The following is a 23,615-nucleotide window of genomic DNA, read 5'->3' as shown; positions in this document are numbered from 1 at the left end:
AGATCCCTGTTTTACCACACTGGAAGTTATGATCCAAGCTGTGGGTGTTTTTTTGTAGAGCTGTCTCTCAGAGGAGTATCCAGTTTCAGGTTCTACCACAGCATGAAGAATTGTCTTTGTTGAGCCTGAGAATATCAAGCCACAGCCAATTCCTGTCTACAGAATCAAAGTCAGGAGCATGTTCTCTAAGTTGCAGTCAGTTTTATGTAAATACAGGGTAGGAAGGCATAATAGTGACCATTAATGGAAAAGTGCTTAAAGCCTTTTTCTTCCTTGTGAACATATTGGTTGTAAAAGCTTGGGTTTTTCCTTTCATAGATAGGGCGAATGTTGTCTGGCTCTAACTCTGTGCCAGGCACTGTTCTAAGCAATGAGTATTATGGTCTGAAGAAGTTTAGGGTAATGGTTTAGAACAGAGGCTTTTGACTAGCTAGACTGCTGTCTGGCCAAGTTAGTGACCAGTTTCCTCAGGGACTCCATTTCCTCATGTTTGGAATGGATTATGATAGTCCCTATGTCATAAGGCTGTAGTGATGATTGAATGGGTTAGTAAATATAAACTGTTGGGCAACCCGCTTGGGTCCCCCCTCACTGTGAGGGGAGCTTTTCTGTCCTCTCAATAAATCCTGCTCTAAACAATATAAATAAATAAAAGAAAAATAAACTGTGTAATAGGGTGCCAGACATATAGTAAGTTGTTTAGGTGCATTGGCTATTGTCATAATTTTAGCATTCATCCGAAGGAACTGATGAAATAGGTGTTGCAATTTTTCCTATCTAACAGATGAGTAAACTGAGGTACAGAAAGCAATTTTTCTAAGACCACAGGGCTAGGGGGTAGTAAAACTAGGCTTAGAATACAGGCAGTCTGAGTCCAGTCTGTGGCTGTAACTGCTGTACTCTACTGCCTTCCCATTTATTAAGACAGAAATAGCCATGCATATTAGATGGGATCTGCTGCAAAGCAAATAGGCCTGCAAGGAAGAGGTAAGTAGTAGTACTGAATCTAGCATGAATGGCTTGGACTTTACCACTGGTTCCTCCAGAGGAGTCTATACCCATTGACTTGATACTGGTCAACAAAGTGGCTGAGAGTCCATCTTCCATTTGAAGTAGTCCTATTTCAGTAAATGACATCACCACCTGTTCCATTATGGAAGCCAGAATTCTGGGTCACCCTTGACTCTAGCTTCTCCCTCTTCTATTATCCATTTATTTTTATTTTCTAAGTAGCTTGTAAATCCATCACCTTCTCCAACTCTACTGCCACCCCAGCCCAAGCCACTGCCATTGCTTATTAACCTGCACCTGCCATGTTTGCTCCATTCCACTCCATTCTTCCGGCAGACAGAGGCAAAGTAAAAATCTGGTTATCTTATGCCCTGGCTTAAAACATTGCCGGCTTTTAAATTCAAATCCAAGTCTGTCTGCCTCCAAAACCTGTTATCTTTTCCCATCTTTCTTCTATAAAGTTTGCAAAAGTTGACCTTGATTTGAAAGGTCAAAACAGTAAGGTTTTTAGGTATCCAGTGGAATTTGGTTTTCTTTGACCTCACTCACCAAATTCATGCCTCAGATAATTAGGTCCTAGAATCTGCTTCCATTACCAGACCTGTCAGCAGAATTCAGGTTTTCCATACAGATTTATAATACCTGATATTTTTTCTAGGCAAGGAAAAGTATACTGTAATAGTAAAATGAGATGCATGGTGGCCTTTTCTATTTTTTTTCACAATCACCCTTATCAGTCTAGCTAGGATGTGTGTGTGTGTGTGTGTGTGTGTGTGTGTGTGTGTGTGTGTGTCTGTGTGTGTGTATACATTTATTTTTATCGTGATCAGTTTGCTTTTTGCATGGCAGAGTTCTTGTCAAAGCAGATATTAACAGTTTAAATTCCAGATTTGCTAGAACTGAATGCATATCAAAAGAATTTTAAATTATCAACATCCTGTTAAAGGAGGATAAAGGATAGACCAAAGCAAATTTCCAAAGGTATTAAATTAGCAAACAGTCCACACTGAGTTGGAAGTTCCTCTGTCTGTTTTCGTCTTACCAGCTTTTAATCTGACCACTTCACAGAGAGTGCAAGCAGGTTGTGAGGAAGCTCTGCCCAAGCTAAAATGAAGAGAAAATGAGCATTAAAAAAACCAATCCATTCAGAATCTTACCTCGGGATGAAAGTGAGCAGATCAGCAGCCCCAGGATGTAGTCGATAATATTGGCTTTCAGAATAGAACGACAGACCACTTTTCCCCCAAATATGCACTGTGGATTGCAATTTAGCACCTCGGGTTTTATTTCTCTATATCTCTATGGAAGAACAATTATTTTGTTCTAAAATGAGGCCCACTGGAGCTGCTGGCATCTTGATGTTTGTATGGAAAAACTTTTTGAAGTGTGGCCATATGTCCATGCTGATAGCATGTGCCCTGACAGTGTTTTATCTTAAAACAAATTGCAGCAAACTTGTGGGGAGCTCAGATAAGAAGTAGAAGGAAGAGATTTGTGTCATAAAATCCAGGGCGTTTGGGCAGAGCTTAAGGTGAAAGAGATGAGAGGAAAATATCTGTAGATTTTTTTTTGTTTGTCTTGCAGTGGATATGAGTTTGTGCCTGATAACTAGAGAGATAAAATATGTAAAACCCTGAAAAAGGCGAATATTTGTGTTTTCTAATGAATCGTCTCTGAGAAACATTCTGAGGTTCTTCTGTTTAAAGCCGTTGTAAGACATACCCTATGAGTATAGCTGAATAATCCCTGTGTCTTAATACCCACTAAAACCACAGCTTCTGGGGAACAGCAGGACTCAAGTCTGGCATCAAGGTTCATCAGGCCCCAGGTGGATCAGACCTACTGTAGGGGGGAAAAGGTGTGATACCTTTCTTCATCTTTTATAAGTGTCACTGCTGAAATTCCTATAACAAAAGGCAGGTTAATAGGAGAAAAGCATAACACATTTATTTAATCAAAGTTTTTCATGACCTAGGAGACTTCAGAGATGAAGACCTCTGGGAAGAACTGTCTATATCTTATGCTTAGGTTTTATGAAGTATGGACAGCCATGTAGAACTGTGATTGGATAAAGGGCATGGCCTAATCATAATAGATAGGGGGAAACCCAGCAAGGTCTATCTGTTCACATTCTTCTTGGCCTCTTGGTATAGCATTTCTTCATCCCAGGTATGGAGCAAGACCCCTCTGGAATGAGAGTTTTTCAGGAAGGAGGGAGAGAGTGATCTCTCTAGACTTTTATGATTAGCTTTGGGGGAGAGGGGTTCTAGTTTGTATGACCCACCTTGGGGAAGAAGAATTCCGGCTTTTATGATTCAATTCAGGAGAGAATGAGGGACAGGAGACAGGCAGATAGCAGAAGACCAGAGAGACTTGCTTCTGAGACTTTCTGATATCCTTTAGCTCAAAATACTCAGTATACCAAAGTGCCATACTTTGAGGGTATTGTTTTCTGAGCACCAACACTACACTCTGTCTACTTGCTGAGAGATCTGTCCCTCAGACAGAAAAGAATAGATGTTACTCTTCAAGACTGGAAGGACACACAGTTGCAGAAGTTATGCAGTAATAGTGGGGCAGATCCCCCTCCATGCAGAAGTACCACTCTGGTCCTTCTTTAGGCACTCAATTACCTCCTAACTCAAGATGATACCCATTTCTCCTTGGGGAAAAAGCATCTAAAACAAGTTAAGTCCTGGCCACCTTCCTGTACTCAAAGAGCTTTCTTAGAGGACTGCGCCAGTGGTTAGGAGAGAATATGAATCTCTTGTGTTCCATCAGGGTGTCTGCTTAGGCAGTTTTCTGTGATTTCTTATCTTTGCAATGCTGGTCAATCCTCCCAGAATCCTATCTCTACCTTTCTCCCTCCAGTTCCTCTCAATGTAGTCGTTCATGTAGAACCTTCTACATGTCCTCAAAACTCAGAAAAAAATGTCTTCAAATCTGAAGAAACTCCCTGGACTTAAGGCAGAGTTGTCATTCCCTCTCTAGTGTCATAACAGTTTGTCCAATTCTGCTGTGATACTTAGAGGAAAATAAATCCCGATGCAGTGGGACCTCTTGTGTGTTTCACAAGGCTGGAGAAGAGACATGTTTCCCCATTCTCTTTCATCCAGGTACCTGTGTCTGGTAAGTAATAATACCAGGGCATGTACTGCTGCAACTGCTCTGTAGATATTTCTCCTTCGTTGCAATCCCATGAGAAAGATATTACTGTCCTACATTGAGCGTCAGACGTTATGTAACTTGTCCAAAGTCATAGTGCTTTGGATGAGGTCAAACCAGGATTAATGCCCTGGCTGACATCTGACCCAGAGTCCTCACACTTACAAACCTGTGACTTGTACCTCTAAGGATCCTGGGCAGACAGAACAAAGCAGAGGCTAGTGCCATCCTGAGCGAGTGTGCTGTGCAGCATAATGCTATTCCTCCTGCTCTGAATGACTAATTGCGCTTGAGGGTTGTCAGGTGAAGCCCTGAAGGCACAGTCCAGAGCTCTGCAAAAGGCCCTCACTGGTAATCTGATGCAGTCACATTCCTAGGGTGGCAGTGAGTTCTGCTGTTGCTGGAGAGGGGCCGAGAAAGAAGTTTCATGTATTGTTTTTTGATCAGCAGGTTTGGAAACTTTGAGTGCTTGGCTCGCAGGATGGTGGAAACACGCCAGCATTTCCTGTGGCCTCCAGTCTGGGTTCTGTGATAGGGGATGGGACCTGAGCTTTGCCTTCTTTGCTGGGGAATGTCTGCACACATCACTGAGTGACAGGGCTTGCCGGGAGGAGGGGAGCAGCCACTGGCATTACAACAGCTGAAAAGGAATTTGAAAAGCAAATATCCAAAAAACCAGAACAAGGGAGGAAGTGTGTGCATTCGTTTGCAAAATGATGAACTTTCCAGTTGAAATGCTGATTCCCAAAGTGCAAGAGAGCTTGGAGTGAAGGGAAGAGAACTGGCAGCTCAGTTCGCGTCTCATCCTGTTTTTGACAGAATTTTTCCAGGAGGAAAAGGAATCTGGAATAAGGCCTGCTCTCACCTCTGAGCAGCTCCCTTTCTATTTCTGTCCACTGGGGGCAAGTGCATAGCTGCTGCTTGAAGAAATGCCTGAAGGCTTTCTGTATGAGGAATTTTGGAATTGAAAAAATGCATCACTGGCTTGAATAATCCTTCACATTTGTGTTTTAATCTCTGAATTTGTTTTTAAGGAAAGAGTGATTCATTCATTCATTCACTTGTCTGAAAAATATTGAGCTGCTCTTTGCCATGCCATCTGATCAGGACTGGAGCAACAGGGATGAGTAAGACATGAGTCTTACCCTTGGGGAACTCATATAAACTCGTGGGATAAGGTGTGGAAAAAGAGCTCTGGTAGGCCTTTGTAAGCACCTAGGAAGACAAATTTGGGGCAGTTACTTCTAGCTATGAGGCTGTGGCACCAAGGAAATCACTTAGAGGAGCTGGCACATGAAACCAGCTTTGGGGTCTAGGTGGAAATTATTGAAGCAGACCCAAGGGAGAGGAAGGACATTCAAGGTAGAGGCAGCATTGTGAACAAAGACAGGGTACAAGAACCTTGGCCTGCTCAGGAAATGGCAAGACATTTGAGGAGGAAAGAGACAGCAAACATTTGCCCCAAGTTCTCTCACCCTTCCCTCTCTCGCCCATAGCATGTCTGGAGAATGATCATGGTTCAGTCTAGGAGGTTGCCTTCCATTTGCAGGCACTGCAGATGCACTGTTTATGATCTTATGGGAAAACCAACTGTCCTCCTCTGATCTACAGAGCCATTGTGTGTGAATGGGGAATGGGGAGCAGGGGTGTGGTTGGTGGGGGAGGGATGCACTGGTGGCCCTTGGAGGCCGGCTGGAGGCCGGAGGTGAAAGGTTTATGTCCTATAGGTCCCAAGTCACTATCCACAGGTTTAAAGCAGGAAGTGAGATCATCAAATGATCACAAGTATGAGTATTCGATTTCTTTTACTGTTTATCTTCTGCTAGTTTATGTTGTAGAAGCTGCAGTTAATATAATTTTTACTGTTCTCTGTGAGTTGGAAAGAGTTACTCAAAAGAATTGGGCTACTTTCCTGGAGACAATCCCATAGATGCAGGTGATGATAATTCAATATGGGACTAAAGGAAAGTTTTCTCTGCCACTTTCCACTGCATTTCTGGCCAAGACCGTTCTTTTTTGCCTGAGAAGCTGAGGAGGCAAACAGCCTCAAACCATTATTTCCCAAAGTATTTCCCATGAGAAACCAATTCCACAAGATGGTCTGTTGGAAAAAACAAACAAACAAAAACATACAAAAAACCCCCCAAAGCCCTTTTTTTCTGGACAGATACATTTGGGAAATACAGTAAATTGCTTATGGAGATTTCACAGTACACGTGTGTTGCATTAAAGACCCTGAGAAGTCCTGTAGTAAAGGAACCTTTTTTTCTTTCTCTTTCTTTCCTTCTTCTTCTTTCCTCCCCTCCCCCTTCTCGCTCCCTCTCTCCCTTTCCTCCTTCCTTCCTTCTTTCCTTCCTTCCTTCCTTCCTTCCTTCCTTCCTTCCTTCCTTTCTTTCTTTTCTTTCAGAATGGCATAATAATTACAAACATGGGTCATCGAATCTGACAGATGTGGACTGCATCCTGGCTGGGCTCCATATAGGGATATAAGATTTTGGGCAAGATACTCAGTGTCTCTACAACTCAGTTTCTTTGTCTGTACAATAGGCTAGTATAATACCTATTTCATAAAGTTGTCATGAAAAGTATATAGTACACAAACTAGTTAGTTATTCATAGATATTATTTCATTCAGTGTTTTACAAGAGCCTTGACTCATTTTTTGGGGTTGCATTTATTAATATCTCACAGAAGTAGTGTTGTCTGGGAAATGCTAGAATGAGACTAACTCCTGAAATCCATGCATGACAATAGTCCTGGAGAGGAAAGGCAGCCCCTAGGTGCTGAGGACTACATCACAGATGTAGACTTGCAGGTATATGAGCTCTAGAATTGCGGAACAAAGGCTCATTCACACTTGGCTGCAAGATTAGATTGTGCAACTTCAGCATATGTTTGTGTGCCAGTCATCTAATGACAAGATTAGAACTCAGGACGGTACACTTAAATGGTCGGGTTGATGTATTAGAAGTTTTTAGTTACAAGTGGCAGAAACTTAACTCAAACTCATTTCACATAATGGGGAATTTATTAGTTCACATATCTAGTAAGAACATTTGGGTAGTCAGAGAACTGAAGTAAAAATGTTAGGAACCAGAAACTCAACATATTTAGGCCTCCTGTCCTCTCTCCCTCTTTAATGCCCCTCTTCCCAGCTTGTCTTTGTTTCTCCTTACCTCATTGCCTCCTCTTGCGGTCAGCCTTTCTGCTTATGGAGGGAACATGGCTGCAGATAGCTTCCAGAACTCTTTTCTTTTCTTTTCTTATGGATCAGTCCCCAGAAATTGATTTGCTTGCATCATGTGTCTGCCCCTTAGACCAATCACTGTTGCCAGGGAGATGGGTGCTGTCATTGATCAAGCTTGGCCACATGACTGTTCTTGGCCAGTAGCCAGAGAGGCAGGGCCTGTTACCCAAAAAAAAGAGACGGAAAGCTGGATGGATGGACAGAAAGGAGCTACAAGAGTTATCTTGGGCTGTGTGTTAGGGAAGAGTGCTGAAATAAAAAGTTATAAAGTTGCTCTCAAGTGGTATCTAGGTGTTCATATTTTCACACTGAATTCCCTTTTCTCTCGGTTTTTACCAACTTTAAAAAAAGAATTTGTATTTGTTCATTGGATCCTTGCTTTATATCTCATCTCCTTTTTTTGCAGCTATTGTGTTTGTGACTATTAATGCCCGCTTAGTAAAATTGGTCTATATAATAAATTTTTTTTAAAGGCAAGATTATAATGAGTCACCTGAATGTCCTGGTTCTAAACAAGGAGAGAATTTGCTCCCCAGAGGATATTTGGCAATGTCCAAAGATATATTGATAAGTTATGACTGGGAATATGCTACTGGCATCTAGTGGGTGGAGGCCAGGGATGCTGCTAACATGTCCAGTGCTCAGGGTGCCCCCCCATAACAAAGAATGGTCTAGTCCAAAATGTCAATAATGTTGTGGTAAATTAACCCTGCATTAGTGGTTTTTTTTAGGAGAACAGAAATTCTAATGACCAAATTTATGACTCTAAATTTTGGGAATTAAAACTAATTTTATTTACTTTTATAGGGCTCTTGCTTGTATTTTTTTCCTTGTTGAATATTATTTTATATACATTCTCACCAATCAATACTTTTTTTCTTGCCAATATCATGGGCACAGAAAGGTATATTCTGTTGTCTTAATTACTAATATAGGTGAATTTTTTTTTTTTTGGAGTCAATATAATTTATTCAGTGTTGCTGCATAGCCACAGATTCTGTATTCTTCCCTGGGGGTGAAAAGCTCACTATCCACTTTTTCCCTAAATGTTGAATTTTTTTTTAATTTAAGAAAGCAGGATTTATTGAGAGGACAGAAAAGCTCCCACAGCAGGAGGGACCCGAAGAAGTTGTCCATAGGTACCCTTTTTGAGTATTTATTGATCATACCTTTCCTGCTGTGTAGATGGCTTTGTTCATTTCCTTTAGATTGCACAATTTGTTATTTCTTATAAATTTATAAGAGATCCTTATTAAGGATATTTATACCAGGTTGGATCACATTTTTTGTTGCTTATTGTTATTTGTCTAAATGTTTACAGTGGTTTTTGGAATGCAGAGGTTTTAAGCATCTTTGTATCGAGTCATTTGTCTCTTCTTTATGCTGTCTTTAGGGTTGTGTTAGTTGATAGGGTTGCTGTTACAAAGCACCACCGACCAAGGGGCTTAAGAAACAGGTGTCTATTTTTTCACAGTTCTGGAAGCTGGAAGTCCAAGATCAAGATGCCTTGGTTGCTTCCTTCTGATGGTTTATAAATGACCATCTTCTAGTGTCATCACATGTTCTTTCTTCTGTACTCTCTGTATGCAAATTTTCTCCTCTTATAAGGATACCAGTCACATGCGATTAGACCTTATTTTAAGTGAATCACCTCTTTAAAGGCTCTACCTCACATTCTGAGGTACTGGGACTTAGGACTGCCACATATGAATTTTGGGGGGACACAATGCAGCCCATAGCGGTTGTCATTCTAGGGAGGCCTCCTCACCCTGAGAATATATACATATTTGGAGAAAGTTACTTAAACTACCTAAGATTTAGTACATTCATTGATTTACTGCCAATAATAACACCTTTCACTCAGGGCTATGGAGAAGAGTAAGTGTAGGAATGTGTGTGCCCAGAGCCCAGCCCAGTGCCTGCTCTCAGCTCCTTGCCATCATCCTTTCTGGCAACTATCCCATAGCTTTATAATGACAATTCAAGACACTGTGGAAATAAAAACTTTTCTCTGCAGGCTTCTATCATATGGCAAGCCAACAGGAGCTAATAGCATCTTTCCCTACCTGGCAAGTAAATGGTCTGAGTTAACACTGAGATCAGCACACATGGCTTTTGTCAATGGCGAATACATAGAATGAAATATTCAGTATCCATATTTGATTCCGTTCTCTCTTTCTTCACTTTATTTAGAATGCTTGTATGTTCTGTTATGAATGCACAGTTTTTCCTCATTCCTGAAGCTGTAAAACTTCCACATGGGCTTCTGCTGTCCTCAGAATGGTCAGCAGTCCCTGATAGAGACAGAATCTGAAATGGCACCCCTACCACAATTGATCCATCCAGATGCCCCAGTCTAGGGCTGGCGGAGATGGGGACACGTGCTCATTGCCACTGTGCCCATGGTCTTCCCTGGCATGCATTACTGATCTATGTGACTTGTCCAGAGGATTATCTGTTTCTCCCTGAAGCATATTTAAGAAGGGAAGTATAGACTGGGTTCAGCATTGAATAATCACAACATCCTGAATAACACTGAGCTCAGAGTGCCTGTGCCTAACTGTGTTCTTGGACCTAGATAGTAAAGGACTTGAGGCACAGTCAGTGTGTTTGGGGTAAGAAGGATGGCAGCACAAAGGAGAGAAGAGTGAAAGTTTTATCCAAGCCTGTTTCAGTGGGCCTTCCTGAGGTGCAGTGTACCATGCAGGGTGCTGTCCTCAAAAATGAAAACTGGAGAGCTCAAGGATGACTGAGCAGGGCAGAGAGAGTGAATGAAAGGCTGCTTCCATGGGTGCTCTTCCTGAGTTCTTTCCTTTCCTAGCTAACTTGATGCAAGGGGAAAATGTCATCTGTTCCTTTTTCTATCAAGAACAACTCTACATTTGAGCTGGGGCTAGCAGCTCCCTCTCTACTCTCCCATAATCATTATAAGCCCATTATCTACCACCAGTAGATACATGACCTTAAGTGGGGCAGAGGACAGCTTTCCTGGAGAGGAAAGAAGGGGCTGAGGAGTTGAAGCGAATCGTTTCTCCAGCTGTTTGGTTTTTCTCTCCCATTGATCTGCCCTGGCCTCCATTGGCCCATCTGTCTGGCTCTTTGCCGTGGGGGAAGGGGCACACGTTTCACCATGGTAAGTGTGTTAGTTTTCCCAACACACAGCTTCTGCAGGAACAGTTTGACAGACTTGGCTATTTTTTTTTTCCTCTGTAGGGTTTGCTGTGCAACGAAAAGACTAGAAACAAGATAAAAGGGATTAAAGGCATTTGCAGGAACTCAAAACTAAATCTATATAGGAAATTAAGAAAAACAAAAAAAAGGATCAGGTATTTGGGAACTTTCTGAAATCCAGGGACTAATCAAGCTGCCTGGAAAAAAAGTGTAGAAATATAACAGATCTTTGAGAGACTACAGCAAGTTAAGCTTGAAACACAAACAGAAGCATGTAGCACTTGAGGCACAGAACAGTGTGTAGACATAGACTTCTAAGTGGGAGTCAAGTGCGATTTCTCTTCATTGTTTTTGAAATGAAACTCAAAGCCAAGGAGACATTCAGCAGAAGAACGGACTTGCTACAGTCACATGTACCTGTTATACAGACTTCAGTAACTAACCTAGAGTAAGAAGCGACTCTTCTTTCTCATTTAATTTGCTCAACTATAAGCAAATTATTTCTTTTTTGATTTGATAGATTTAGAGACCACAGTACTCCCTAAACTAAACTTTGTTACCTGGATATAGTGCATAGTGGTCAAGTCTGGGTCTTCAGTGTAACTATCACTTGAATAGCGTGCATTGTACCTATTAGAGTAATTTTCCATCCCTTACCCCCTTTCCCACCCTCCCATCTTTGGGAGTCTCCAGTGTCTACTATTCTACTCTGTATGTCCAAATGTACCCATTTAATCAAGCCATTCAGCATGCATATTGAAGTGATAGAATCTTAATATTAAACATGAATAAAGTGAAGCCAGCAAACAGGCAAGCAGGAACAGTTTAGAATTCTTCACCCATTCCCTAGCTGCCTTCAAGGATTGACTGGTGCCCTTAGAAGGCATGCTGGTTAGAATGTCTAGCCAGCTGCATAGACCTCCCTTTTGTTTCTCTCTTTGGTGGTTCTTAAATTTCAGTTTGTATAAGAATTATTTTACTCGGCTGTCTACACGGATTCATATAGCTTATATTTACTGGGCAATTTAAGTAATAGTGGGTTATCGACTTTGGTAATTTTGATAACACTAAGCTCAGTTTTATTGCTGGTGGCTCTAATGAGATGTTACTCATGGAGGGCATGCAATCATCCAACAACCATGTATTAACATGCCTACTGTGGCCGCCATGGGTCTATAGCTGTGAAGGAGTTGTGGACCTTGCCCAGGTGTAGTGAGGAGAAATTGATAGTCAGAGTCAAGTGCCACGAGTGCTGTGTTGGGGGAAGCAATTGACACCAGGAGATTAAGTTTGTTGTTGGAAATTTTCAAATGTATTTCCTTCTATGTTATGCTTGATCAAGAGATGAGCCTGTGTGTTGATGTTTCCTGGAGAGCCTGATGAGACCAGTTCTTTGTGTCAAGTTCAAGAATGGCTTGCTCTGATGGTTAGTAATCTGCCTAGAGGATTTGCTAACTCAACACCTCTCCACCAAGGGCATTTTAGATTGCTGAAACTATAGTGGCTTTTGACCTCCAGAGGGTAGAGGCCAGGGATGCTGGCAGCCATACTGCAATGCACAGGACAGCTCCACAGCAAAGAAGGATGACCCCAACCGCTGGTTGTGCCAGGAAGGAGAGAACCAGAACCAGAACCTTTCTCTCCTATATTTCATCAGAAGCATCAGCGACTATGAATAGAAGCCTTAGGAGCTAACCATTTCCTCATGGAAATGTAAACTCAAGAGGATACAATGTGGATTGGATTATCCATTCTGCAATTGTGCACTTGACTGCCCTCCAGGGGACCCTTAATATCCGCTCCCTCCTTCTTCCCTTGTGGTTTGTTAATGTGAGGGAAAACTGATGAGGTCTAACTGGGCCTAGTTGAGTGAACTCCCAATGGAAATCCCTTTGTTTCTTTGCTTTCTCAATGGTTGCTTTGTATATCACTCTGCTCTTATTCTCCACAGAGCCACGTTATTGTATTCTTACCTGTTCAACAGGTTTTCCCTGAACAGTCTTTGAGAAATAAATGCCAATTAAAGGGGTAGAAGAATAAGCCTGGCTTTTGATTCCTACAAGGTTAGATGACCTTTGTGGTATAATTCTAGACTGTTTTATGTAGAGGTGGGAGTAGGGTGTTTAAAATGCATTTTTATTTTTATTATCTATTTTCTTGACCTCCAAGATCGTGTATTCTTTGTCTTGAATAGTGTTACCTAATAGTCACACAGTCTGTATTCACATTAGAGGCCACTTTCTTAATTTTTAAAAAATTTTTTTAGAAAGCAGGATTTATTGAGAGGACAGAAAAGTTCCCGGAGACCCGAAGGGGTTGCCCTACTTTATTAATTCTTATCTAAGGTGTGTAATTGTATTTGAAACCTGAATTGAAGTAATATGTTTTTAAAATTCTGAAGTATTCAAAGACAGTACAGACTATGAATAGGAAGTCTAGGGTACAGATGGTTTCCTTGTACTTGAACACATGAGACACCATAATTACTTAATAAGTCCCTATTGTTGAATATTGGATTGTTTTCAAGTTTTGGAAATTATACTCAAAACAAGAGTTGGTATTATTATGATTAAGCTATTCATTATTTATTGAGGATAACATCTTAGAAAATTAAAATTACTCAGAATACAAAATTTTAAGACTTTTGGTACAGCTTGCCAAAGACCCGTGGAAAGTTATACCAACTTACACTTTGAATAGGTGAGCTTTCTTCTTTAGAAGTCACACACCAAGAGGTGTGGTAGATGTGTTTAGGGGGTCAAGAGTATAGCAAATGAATCTACGAAGTTTGACCCAACTGCTCTCAGAACACATTCACTTACTATTCTTACCCTTACTGGGCTTCAGTGACTCACTGTTTCAGAAACACATCAGGCATGTTCCTGCCTCAGGGCCTTTGCACTTACTATTCCCTTGGGCTGTGACCCGATTTCTCTAGATATCCACAGGGATTCCTTCCTTACATCTTACATGTCTCTACCCAGATGCTGCCTTTGCAATGCACCTTGCCCTGCTTTCCCTGTTTCTCGTCCCTCCCACACAGATATAGGCACAGGCTTCAGAGTCTCCTTTCCTGTTTTATTTTTCTCCACGTCCTTGTTGATAACACCTACATTTGCTGCTGTATATTGCCGGCATGAATAACAGAACTGGCAGAGAGAAGAGGTTCAATAATGATTTGTTGAATGAGCAACTAAACCACTGCTTTGCAGATTTGCTCTTGCTGGTTACCACTGATTAGCTTCTCAGCAGTCTTCCCTAATCATCTTTGGCCAAAAGAGCAGCAGTCTTGTTTTGGTTCATTTCCTTTACTTGTCAACTGAAGTTAGTTATTTATATCACTGCCGGTGTTATTGAGGCTTCCATGATTAACTCTGCTATCTCTATTGTCTCAGTAACATCCAGCTGCCTCTGAGATCTAGGATAGTAACTGACAAGGCTTATTCTCATCTGATAGGTCCAAATGCACATGTTTGATTAAGATCTCCATACAGAGATCAATTTCTTAAACAAAACAAAACAAAACAAAAAACAAGAAGCTGGACATTGCTTTACTAAACTTTGGTGTGGCCATGTGGTTCTTTGAACACTGGCCAGGCTGTGTTTCCTAGCTTTTGCTCCCTTCCCCTACTTAGGGGAGTGAATCTCCTCTCTCTCTCTCTCTCTCTTTCTCTCTCTGTCTCTCTCTCTCTCTCTCTCTCTCTCTCTAGTTTACTTTCTAACTATATTTTCTAATCTAAAAAAAAAAAAAAGCCAATAGACATGGGTCAAAGTATTTGGACAGTTCACAGAAAATGGAGTCTGTGACTTTTCCTCCTCATGTTCCACCTCACTCTCAATAAGAGAAATACAATTTAAGGGTACATGGAGATTTTTTTTCTGATCCATCGGGTTTGCAAAAAATTCAATCTGTTGGTGAGGCTGTGTGTGAACAGGCGACCTCATCCACTGCTAGAGGAAGTGTATATTGGTACAATTCCAGGGGTGGGATATTTGGAAATAACTATCAAATTTAAACCTGCATATACTCTTTGACTTAGCAGTTTAACCTCTGTGAATCTACTGTAAGGATACTAGCACATGTGCAAAATTCGGCATGCATAAGTTTATGTATCACCGTCTTGTTTATAATATCCCAAGGTAAGAAATCACCCAAATGGCCCACAACAGAGGACTGGTTCATCAGACAGGATACATCCATAGAATGGACTACTGTGTAGCTGTAGAAAGAATGAGGATGTTCTATTTGTACTAACACGGAAAGATTTAGAATGTGTACTAAATGAAAACAAGATATAGAATGCTGCCTTTCATATAAAGAAAGTGGAAATATAATGATGTGTTTTTGTACTTGCCTTCTATACTTGAAGAATTTTGGAAGATATCTAAGAGACAGATGACTTTGGATAGCTGGACGGATAGGAATGAAAGCAGATATTGGGTGGGTGACAATGGGAGAAAGGAGACGCTACACTGTATGTCTTCATATCCACAAACACACGCACGCACGCACATAATCAAACAAGTTTGAATCACGTGACTGTTCACAATAAGTTATGTTAAACAAAGAAGTGGGCTAGCCTGGGAAGAGGCGACAGAGAATAATGGCTACTTCCTTTGTATAAGCAGAACTGTGCATTCAAATGAGAATTCAAGGTCTGTTCTGAATGCTGCTCTATCCACATCTGTAGGTTTTCTCCCCACCCCCCAGGTGCATTGTGTGAAACCAGCCTTGGGGAGGGAGTGTGTGTATGTGTGTGTGTGCATGTGTGAACTCTCAGGGTAATTCTCCTTCCTCATGATATCCTGGTTGCTATAGTGCGGAGATCTATTTGTGACACACAGAGAACACTTTAAAGAAATGCTGCTTCCTGACCATGACTTCCTGGGCAATCTGTCCTTCCGGAGACTGTTGAGCACTAGGCGTTTACATGCGTGTCTGGACAGAGAGTAAGCCTGGCTCACTCAGACCCTGGGCACCATTCAGAGCAGAACTCAGTGGTAAGGAGCAGCTTTCTTTCCACCAAAGATTCGCCCAAGCTGGGCCCCTCAGTGCCTCGTCTCCGGACGGTTCTGATTCAAGGGCGTTGACACCAGTCCCCCATCTTTCCTCTTTCCTCGGGAACCCGTGGTACCTTTGCCCTTGCCCCTGCGCCTTTAGCATCGGGGCGCCAAGGCGAGCCGTTTTTCTACCAAACCACCAGTGAAAACAGGAAGTGATGAAGCAAAATCCATCCTGCATCTGCGCTGAGTGACTTCTGTTTCTCTTTCTGTCATTCCTCATTAGGTGTAGACACGTGTGGCCATCTGCTGTAGGATCTCCAGCCCCACTGGCTTTGGACATTTTGGGGGTGTACAATGCCGCCCCCCGCAGACATCGTCAAGGTGGCCATAGAATGGCCGGGCGCCTTCCCCAAACTCATGGAAATTGATCAGGTAAGTAAGGTGTACAGCAATTGGGTGGTTATTTTCAGTTTTCTTTCTGTATTGGAATTTTCATAGGCTTTGGATGACTTTTCCCTTTCGCCCTCAGTCTCTCTGTGTGTGTTGAAAAATCTGTGCAATAATAGTTGCAGTGTAGTTTGATTTCTGTACCACATACAGTGGGGATGGATGAGGTTTTTATACTCTTCCAGCATCTACTTGGATTGTGTCAATACAGGGTTTGTGTCAGAAGCTGAGAGGAAGGCAGCAGGGACAAGTGGATCCAGCTCTGTACAGTTGACACAGTGGAGCCTGTCCCAGCCCTGCCTTACAGTAACTAATGAATAGATGCAGATTGTTGTAACACAGGCAACACAAAACTTAATTCTTTGAATCAGTTTTCTCTTCACTTTTTGCAGAAGCAGCCAAGTACATTGGTACTTTGTTATATTAACAGCTTTATAATGAAATTAGTGTAGAGGGGCTCAGTCTTGGATCCCAGCCAGTTGTAATTTTATTTTTAGTGTAAAATTCACTGTGTCTAGCGTATTGTCTGGCATGTAATAAATACTTAGCAAATATTTATTGAATGAAAAAGTATCAGAAGGCTTATAAAATTGGTCTTACCTGCAAAGGCATCTTCTAGCTTGTCTCTGTACGGGATAGTTCTCATTTATTATTTGATTATAGGTTATCTCAGGATGGTTATTTTTGTCTTCCTTTTACTGTAGTCATTCTAGAGCAAATGATTTAAGGAAAAAAGTGTTAAGACCTAATAATATATGCTTACAGTTTTCATAAAGCATATAATATAGGATTCCAGGTGGCTTTCTACATTTTCAAAATTGTAAAGCCATGACAACTCTAATCTTTATTATCTTATTATTATTTTATGATTTATAATTTCTTTCTTGGTCAGATTGTATTATCTGTTGGAAGACCAGTGCAAGAGTTATATGGTGTTGTGTGAACCCAAAAGAATCATTAAAATGAATTAATTATACAGGTCAAATCAGAATTAGTTTAACTTAAACTCAATTGTAAGGGCAAATTTTCAGTTTATTGTCAAAAAAAGTGTCCTTAACCGGACATCACTGTCATTTTAATTGCTCTCTAGAGTAGTTCTTTAGAGACCAGAAGCAACCTATACAGGTAGAGAAAAGTAGAGATGTCCTGTAGCTTCACATATATTTGTGTTAGTCAACAAATGTTTATCCATTTTCATGTGATGTTTAACAAGATGCTGGTTAAATTTTACCTTTTAAAAATGTCTGGGGATACTTGGTGAACACTAAATGTAGTTAGGATTAGATTTGGTCACAACCTAAGAAAACAATGACTTCAATGAGATAGAAGTTGGTCTGTCACATACACGCAGCAGTCCTGAATGCGCCACAGTGGCATAGACCCAGGCCCTCTCTGTGTTGTTGCTTTGCCCTCCATCTATGGGGATTCACTGGGAAAGCACATTATAAATGCAGAATCTCAGGTCTTACCACACATCTCCTGGCCCAGAATCTGCATTTTAATGAGATCCCCAAGGGGTTCCTGTGCATAGTTAAGTCTGGAAAGTGCTGAGCCGGATACCTGGTGCCCAAGCCTGAGTGCCCATCAGAACCACCTGGGGTACTTGTTCAAATGAATATTCTTGGTGGGCCCATCCCAAGAGACTATAATTTAGTGGTTCTGGTAAATGATTTAATTTTGATTCTGTCTTGGTCAATGGAACTTGGGAACCTCTGCTTTAACACAGCAGCTCTTGATATATATTCCTAGGCAGCTGTGAGGTCAGCGTCATGTTCTTTACCTTTGGGGATGACATTTACTCTGTGTGTTTTAATAATTTTTTTTTTTTTTGAGTCAGAGTCTCACTCTGTCACCCAGACTGGAGGGCAGTGGCATGGCCCGTGTTTTAATAATTTTAAGAAATAATCTTTTGGCCGGGCTTGGTGGCTCAGTCTGTAATCCCAGCATTTTGGGCGGCTGAGGCAAGTGGATTGCCTGAGCCCACAGTTTGATTCGCCTGGGCAACTTGGTGAGACCTCGTCTCTACAATAAAGCAAAAAAATTAGTCAGGTGTGGTAGTGTGCACCTGTAGTTCCAACTACTTGGAAGGCTGAGGCGGAAGGATTGCAGGAACCCAGTAGGTCGTTGCTGGGGTGGCCGTGAGTATGCCACTACACTCCAGCCTGGGAGATGGAGTGAGACTCCAACTCAAAAAAAAAAAAAAAAAAAAAAAAAAAAGAAATAATCTTTTTATTTTAGAATAATTTCAATCTGCAGAAAATCGCTAAGATTATACACATTTATAAATGTGTGCCCTTCTTCCAGTTTTCTCTAATGTTAACATTTTAACATAATCTTGATATATTTGTCAAAACTAGGTAATTGATATCACACGTTATATTAACTAAATGACTAACTTTTTTTCTTGGATTTTGCCAGTTTTTCTACTAATATCTTTTTTCTGTTCTGGGATACAATCCAGGAATACCAATCACATTGTGTGGTGTTGTCATGTTTCCTTAGTCTCCTTCAATCTTGGACAGTTTCTCAGTCTTCCCCTGTTTTTCATGGCCTGATAGCTTTGAAGAGTAATTTTATTTTGATACAACTTCAAAAACAAAGAAATTGTAAGACTAGTACAAAGCACAGGAATTCTTTGTCTATACCTACTTGTTTTCTGAACTACTTGATGGGGACTTGGAGGCACCACCCCTATTTACCCCTAAATACTCAGTGTGTATTTCCTAGGAACATAATCACTCTTTTACAAAACCACAGTACATGGATCAAAACTAAGCTGTTGAACACTGGTATAATACTAGCATCAGATTCACAGATTGTAGTCCATACTCACATTTCGTCAGTTGTCCCAGTAAGGTCTTTTACAGTTATTTTCTCTACAATCTAATATCCTTTCCAGGATCATGTTCTATGTTTCTTTTCTTTTTTTTTTTAACTTTTAAATTTTTTTATTTTAAAATTGTGGGATACATTTCAGGGTTAGGTATACAAATATTCATTGTGCAGGTACCCTTGCTGATGAGGTGTGCCCCCCCAGTCAGATTTTCACTACTGTTAGTCTCATCTCCCCGCCCCCTCCCCTCCACATTGTTTTCTTTTTCTTTTTGAGTTGGATTCTCTCTGTCACCCAGACTAGAGTGCAGTAGCATGCTCACAACCACCCCAGCGTCAACCTGCTGGGCTCCAGTGATTCTTCCTCCTCAGCCTTCCAAGTAGCCGGAACTACAGCTGTGCGCTATCACACCCCGCTAATTTTTGATTTGTTGTAGAGATGAGGTCTCGCTGAGTTGCCTGGGTTGGTATGGAACCCGCAGGCTCAGGCAATCCACTTGCCTAAGCCTCCCAAAGTGCTAGGATTACAGGCTGAGCCACCGAGCCTGGCCATATGTTTATTTTTGCATCTATTTTGCTCCATTGATCTAGAATGATTCCTCAGTCTGTATCTTTTGTGACCTTGATATTTTTATAGAGTACAGACAGCTATTTTATGGAAAGTCCTTCAGTTTGAGGTTCTCTGATGTATCCTACCGTTTGGGTTTTGTATTTTTCACAGAAATGCTAGCGAAATGATGTAGTATCCTTTTCAGCACATCATACCAGGAGGTACATGATATTGTGTTGTCTCATTCTTAGTGATTATTCTGGTTTTACAGATGAGAAAATTGAAGTTCAGAGAAGTAACATGATTTGTCAGTCAGTGACAGACCAAGGTAACTCCATATCTCTCTTCTTCCAAAGAATGAATATTAAGTAGTTGGTTAAATTGCAGGCATCCTGCTAAAGTCATACGGAAACCTATGCAAAGAGTGAAGAACCCAGGCTCATATTGCCCTGCAGTTGCTTAAGTTGGAGTGAGACTTTTGACAGTGTTGGTGCAGTTTCTTGATCAAGTCAGAAACTGACATGAGAATTGCACACGCAGTGAAGAGTTGAAGCAGGCTAGGCACAGTGACTCATGCTGTAATCCCAGTGATTTGGGAGGCCAAGGTAGGGCTAAGGGGGAATAGCTTAAGCCTAGGAGTTTGACACCAGCATGGGCAAAATGGTGACACCCTGTCTCTACAAAAAAAAGATTAAAAAATTAACTGGGTATGGTGTTATGTGGCTATAGTCTCAGTTACTCAGAGACTGACATGGGAGAATCAATTGAGCCCAGGACTTTGATGCTGCAGTGAACTTTCATGGTGACGCTATACTCTAGCCTGGGCAACAGAGAGAGACTCCATCTCTTAAAAAAAAAAAAAAAAAAGTCGGAGCAATGTTTATGACTTGGGTTTTCTTCTAATCTTCTACCTTGTTCATAAAACCTACCATTCTCCCATTGCATGTTAGCTTCATTTAGAAGAAAGCTATTTGCTTCTTTTTAACCTGCATAGTTACTATTCCACTAAAAAGTATTTTTAAAAGTTGGGGTAGGCATCACTGTTCTGTGTTCTCCTGAAATCTTAAGTGTTCTTCCACTTATCACATTGTGTTGTCATTACCAGTCATCTTAAACTAGTGGTCCTCAACCATGAGTGTGCACAGGAATTGCCCAGGGAGTGTGTGCAAAATGCATATTCCCAGGCTCAGCTGCAGAGGTTTTGATTCCTCTAGCCAAGGGTGGGACCCTTCATCTGCCTCTGAGAGAAGCACCAGAGGACTTCTGATGTAGGAGCTCCCACAGTTTGAGAAATAGTCATTAGACTGGGAGCCACTTGTCTTTGAGTGCTGTTTCTCCAGTACCTGGGGAACAGTCCTTGCTTTAAATAAAGGAATATTTAATTAATGAATAACTGGAAGGAGGTGCTTCCTGAGTGGTGATTATCTTACCAGGTGCTCAGTTCTGATCGGCCGTCTTTTAACAGTGCCCTTCAAAGGGACATCTCCCTACGGTGGACTGGTTATTACTTTGTGTCTAAATTTTTAGGAGAAAATTCTGTGTTTTCACTCAACAGGAAAAATCCCAAGAGCGTCTTACAAATGGACTTTACTGTGTCATGTGGAGCTCTCAAAAGAGTTATCAGCTAGCTCATTCCTGGTTTCTGCTGGGGCCTTCACTGTCTGTTGTTGCGTTTTGAGCTCAGGAGCCACTTAAGGCTGAGGATGCTTGTTGTCTAGATACACCAAGGTTCCTGCATCCAGGGTTATTGTTAACTTACTATTTACTGAAAAATGTATTTCTCCGTTAAGCCTAGAGTCCCAAACATTTTGATAAGAGGCATCTAATGAAAGACATTGTGGCACCAGTGACAAGTACAGGCTCCAGGGACATTTAAACCTGAGTGTGAACCGTTGTCTTAGTTCCTTTGGCTGCTATAACAAAGTACCTTAAACTGTGTAATTTACAAACAACAGAAATTTATTGCTTACGGTTCTGGAGGTTGGGAAGTGCAAGATTAAGGCACCAGTGGATTTGGTGTCTGATGAGAGCCTGTTTTTTCTTTTGTTTTGTGTTTTTGAGTTGGATTCTCACTCCGTCGCCTAGGCCACCCCAGTGTCAACCTTACTGGGCTCAGGCAATCCTTCCATCTTAGTCTTCCAAGTAGCTAGAACTATAGGTATGTGCTACCGTGCCTGGCTATTTGTTTTATTTATTGTAGAGATGAGGTCTCACCAAGTTGCCCAGGCTGTTCTTGAACCCGTGGGCTCAGGCAATCCTCTCACTTTGGCCTCCCAAAGTGCTGGCTTGAGCCACCACACCTAGCAAAGACCCTGTTCTTTATAGATGGTGCTTTCTATTGTCCACACAGGTGGAAGGGGAAGATCAGCTCCCTCGAGCCTCTTTTATCCCATTCATAAGGGCTCCACTCTCATGACCTATTACCTTCCAAAGTGTCTACTTCTTGATATCATCACCATAGGGGCTAGGTTTCAACATACAAATTGTTGGGAGATAAAAATATCCAAACCGTAGCAGTTCTGGATCCCTGGTTTCTGTGAGATGCTCAGTTACCCTCCTTGAGCTTCAGTCTCTTTGCCTTGTAAATTTGGGTTAATAATTTGCTACCTTTATGGTTCTTGTGAAGATTAAAGAAAATGTATGAAAAGAATGTAGCACATTGCCTGGCTCACAGTAATTATTCAATAAAGATGCCATCATTGCTGTTAATTTAAACAAGTTCTCATTCGATTGAAAAATTCGATACTCTGGTTTCCCATTTTATGTGCCCTTTCACTGCGAACAGTTTCCCCATTCTCATTCTTTCTCTGTCTAACTTTGTAAATGATTAAGAAGGAGAGAAAATTAAGGGATGGGAGGCATCATTTGGTAATAAAGAAATATACTAAGTAGACATGCAAGCAATTCATGCTGTGAATATTCACTGGCTCCCTAGTACTCCTCTTTGATATTTTCTTCCATCTCTTGGGCACTTATCAACACTTCTGGGCAGCAGTTCTTCTCTTCACTACACAAAACGTTCAAGCCTCCAGTGTCTCCTGCCCCTCTCCTCCCCTCTCACACCTTCCTTTCCAAGGAGGACACTGAAGCCCGAAAGCTACTACTTCTGTATGTTTCCCAAAACCTCTCTGCCTGCTTGTTTGCAGACCTCTTGATCTCCTGCCATGCTGTCTGTCTTTTCTACTGCCAGCAGAAGAGAAAAGAAATGCTTCCACTTTCTTTCCAGGGCTTTCTGCCTATCCCAACATCTCTTTTGCTCCATGTGTGTTTTAATCCATCACTTCCACTTTACCTGGGGCTCAGTTCCATCTATATCCTTTTTTCTATTCTCTTCTTTTGTCTTTACCAGTGAGATCTTACGTCCATAACTTAGAAAATCCTCCCCTAATCTAGTAACTCTCTTTAGTTATATGTAATTTATTCTGTTTTTCCATTCCAAGCTTATTTAAATGTTATTAGTTCATATGTGCTGTCTATGTTGTTTCAGTGTCTACTTTAATCTTTGAATGAACAACAATTTTCCTCTCTCTAAGACTTCCCTCTTTGATGTCACCAATGTCTTCCAGTTTGCTAAATCAAGTGGGCTTTGCTCTGTGTTGGTTGTCCTCACCGTCTTGGTTACACTGGACAAAGCTCTTCATTCACACCTTCTTAAACTACCTCCTAAAGTCCCCTAGTTATGCTTCATCCAACTCCAGTGCCTGGATTCCTTCTCCTTGTTTGATTAGTCTGCAAGCATTTCCTTCAACGTGCCATGTCTTTCTCCTTCTTTCTAGATATGTTCCAACTTCATTGCTTAGCCCTCTGGTCTGTGTGTTTACTATCAACATTCTTTGTTTCAGATTCCACGTTTTCATGGCTGTAAGTTTCACATCTGCTTAAATATGTAACACCGGTGCCCATCATCAGTGTATCCTACCAGCTAACCACCATTTTCACTTCTCTGTTTGGTGGATATTTTATTCCCCTGCATAAACCCTCAGTTCCCTACAGAAGATGGACAAATGGTTAGTGAAATTGCCTAGCGTGAACCCAAAGAAAGGGAGTTTCACGGGTGTTACCAACCTTTTGAAGTTATTTCACATAGAAGAGGCATCAGTAGCTGTGTGTTATTTATGGCCCAAGTGTACAAATTCCATCCTCTCTGTACAAGGATATAGCTTTTACCTCTGCTCAAGAAAAGCTAGC

At 41.3% G+C, this 23,615-nt stretch overlaps 1 protein-coding gene across 4 annotated transcripts in view; it reads left to right on the top strand.

The window, feature by feature from the left end:
• LOC103273849 (engulfment and cell motility protein 1) overlaps positions 1-23,615 on the top strand; it is a 331,697-nt gene that overhangs the window by 92,279 nt on the left and 215,803 nt on the right. For 2 of the 4 annotated variants that reach the window (XM_008071304.1, XM_021719171.1), the window contains exon 2: positions 15,882-16,030. In XM_008071304.1, coding sequence (XP_008069495.1) covers positions 15,953-16,030 — 78 coding nt within the window. In that variant the 5' untranslated portion in view covers positions 15,882-15,952. Of the gene's footprint in view, positions 1-15,815; positions 16,031-23,615 lie in introns of those variants that run through there. The other 2 variants (XM_021719170.1, XM_021719169.1) reach the window with 1 other exon arrangement.

The sequence above is a fragment of the Carlito syrichta genome, unplaced genomic scaffold, assembly GCF_000164805.1.
Source record: "Carlito syrichta isolate Samal-C Ts95f unplaced genomic scaffold, Tarsius_syrichta-2.0.1 Scaffold314288, whole genome shotgun sequence".
In the NCBI taxonomy this organism is placed as follows: Eukaryota; Metazoa; Chordata; class Mammalia; order Primates; family Tarsiidae; genus Carlito; species Carlito syrichta.
This window is presented reverse-complemented; position numbering and strand designations above follow the sequence as displayed.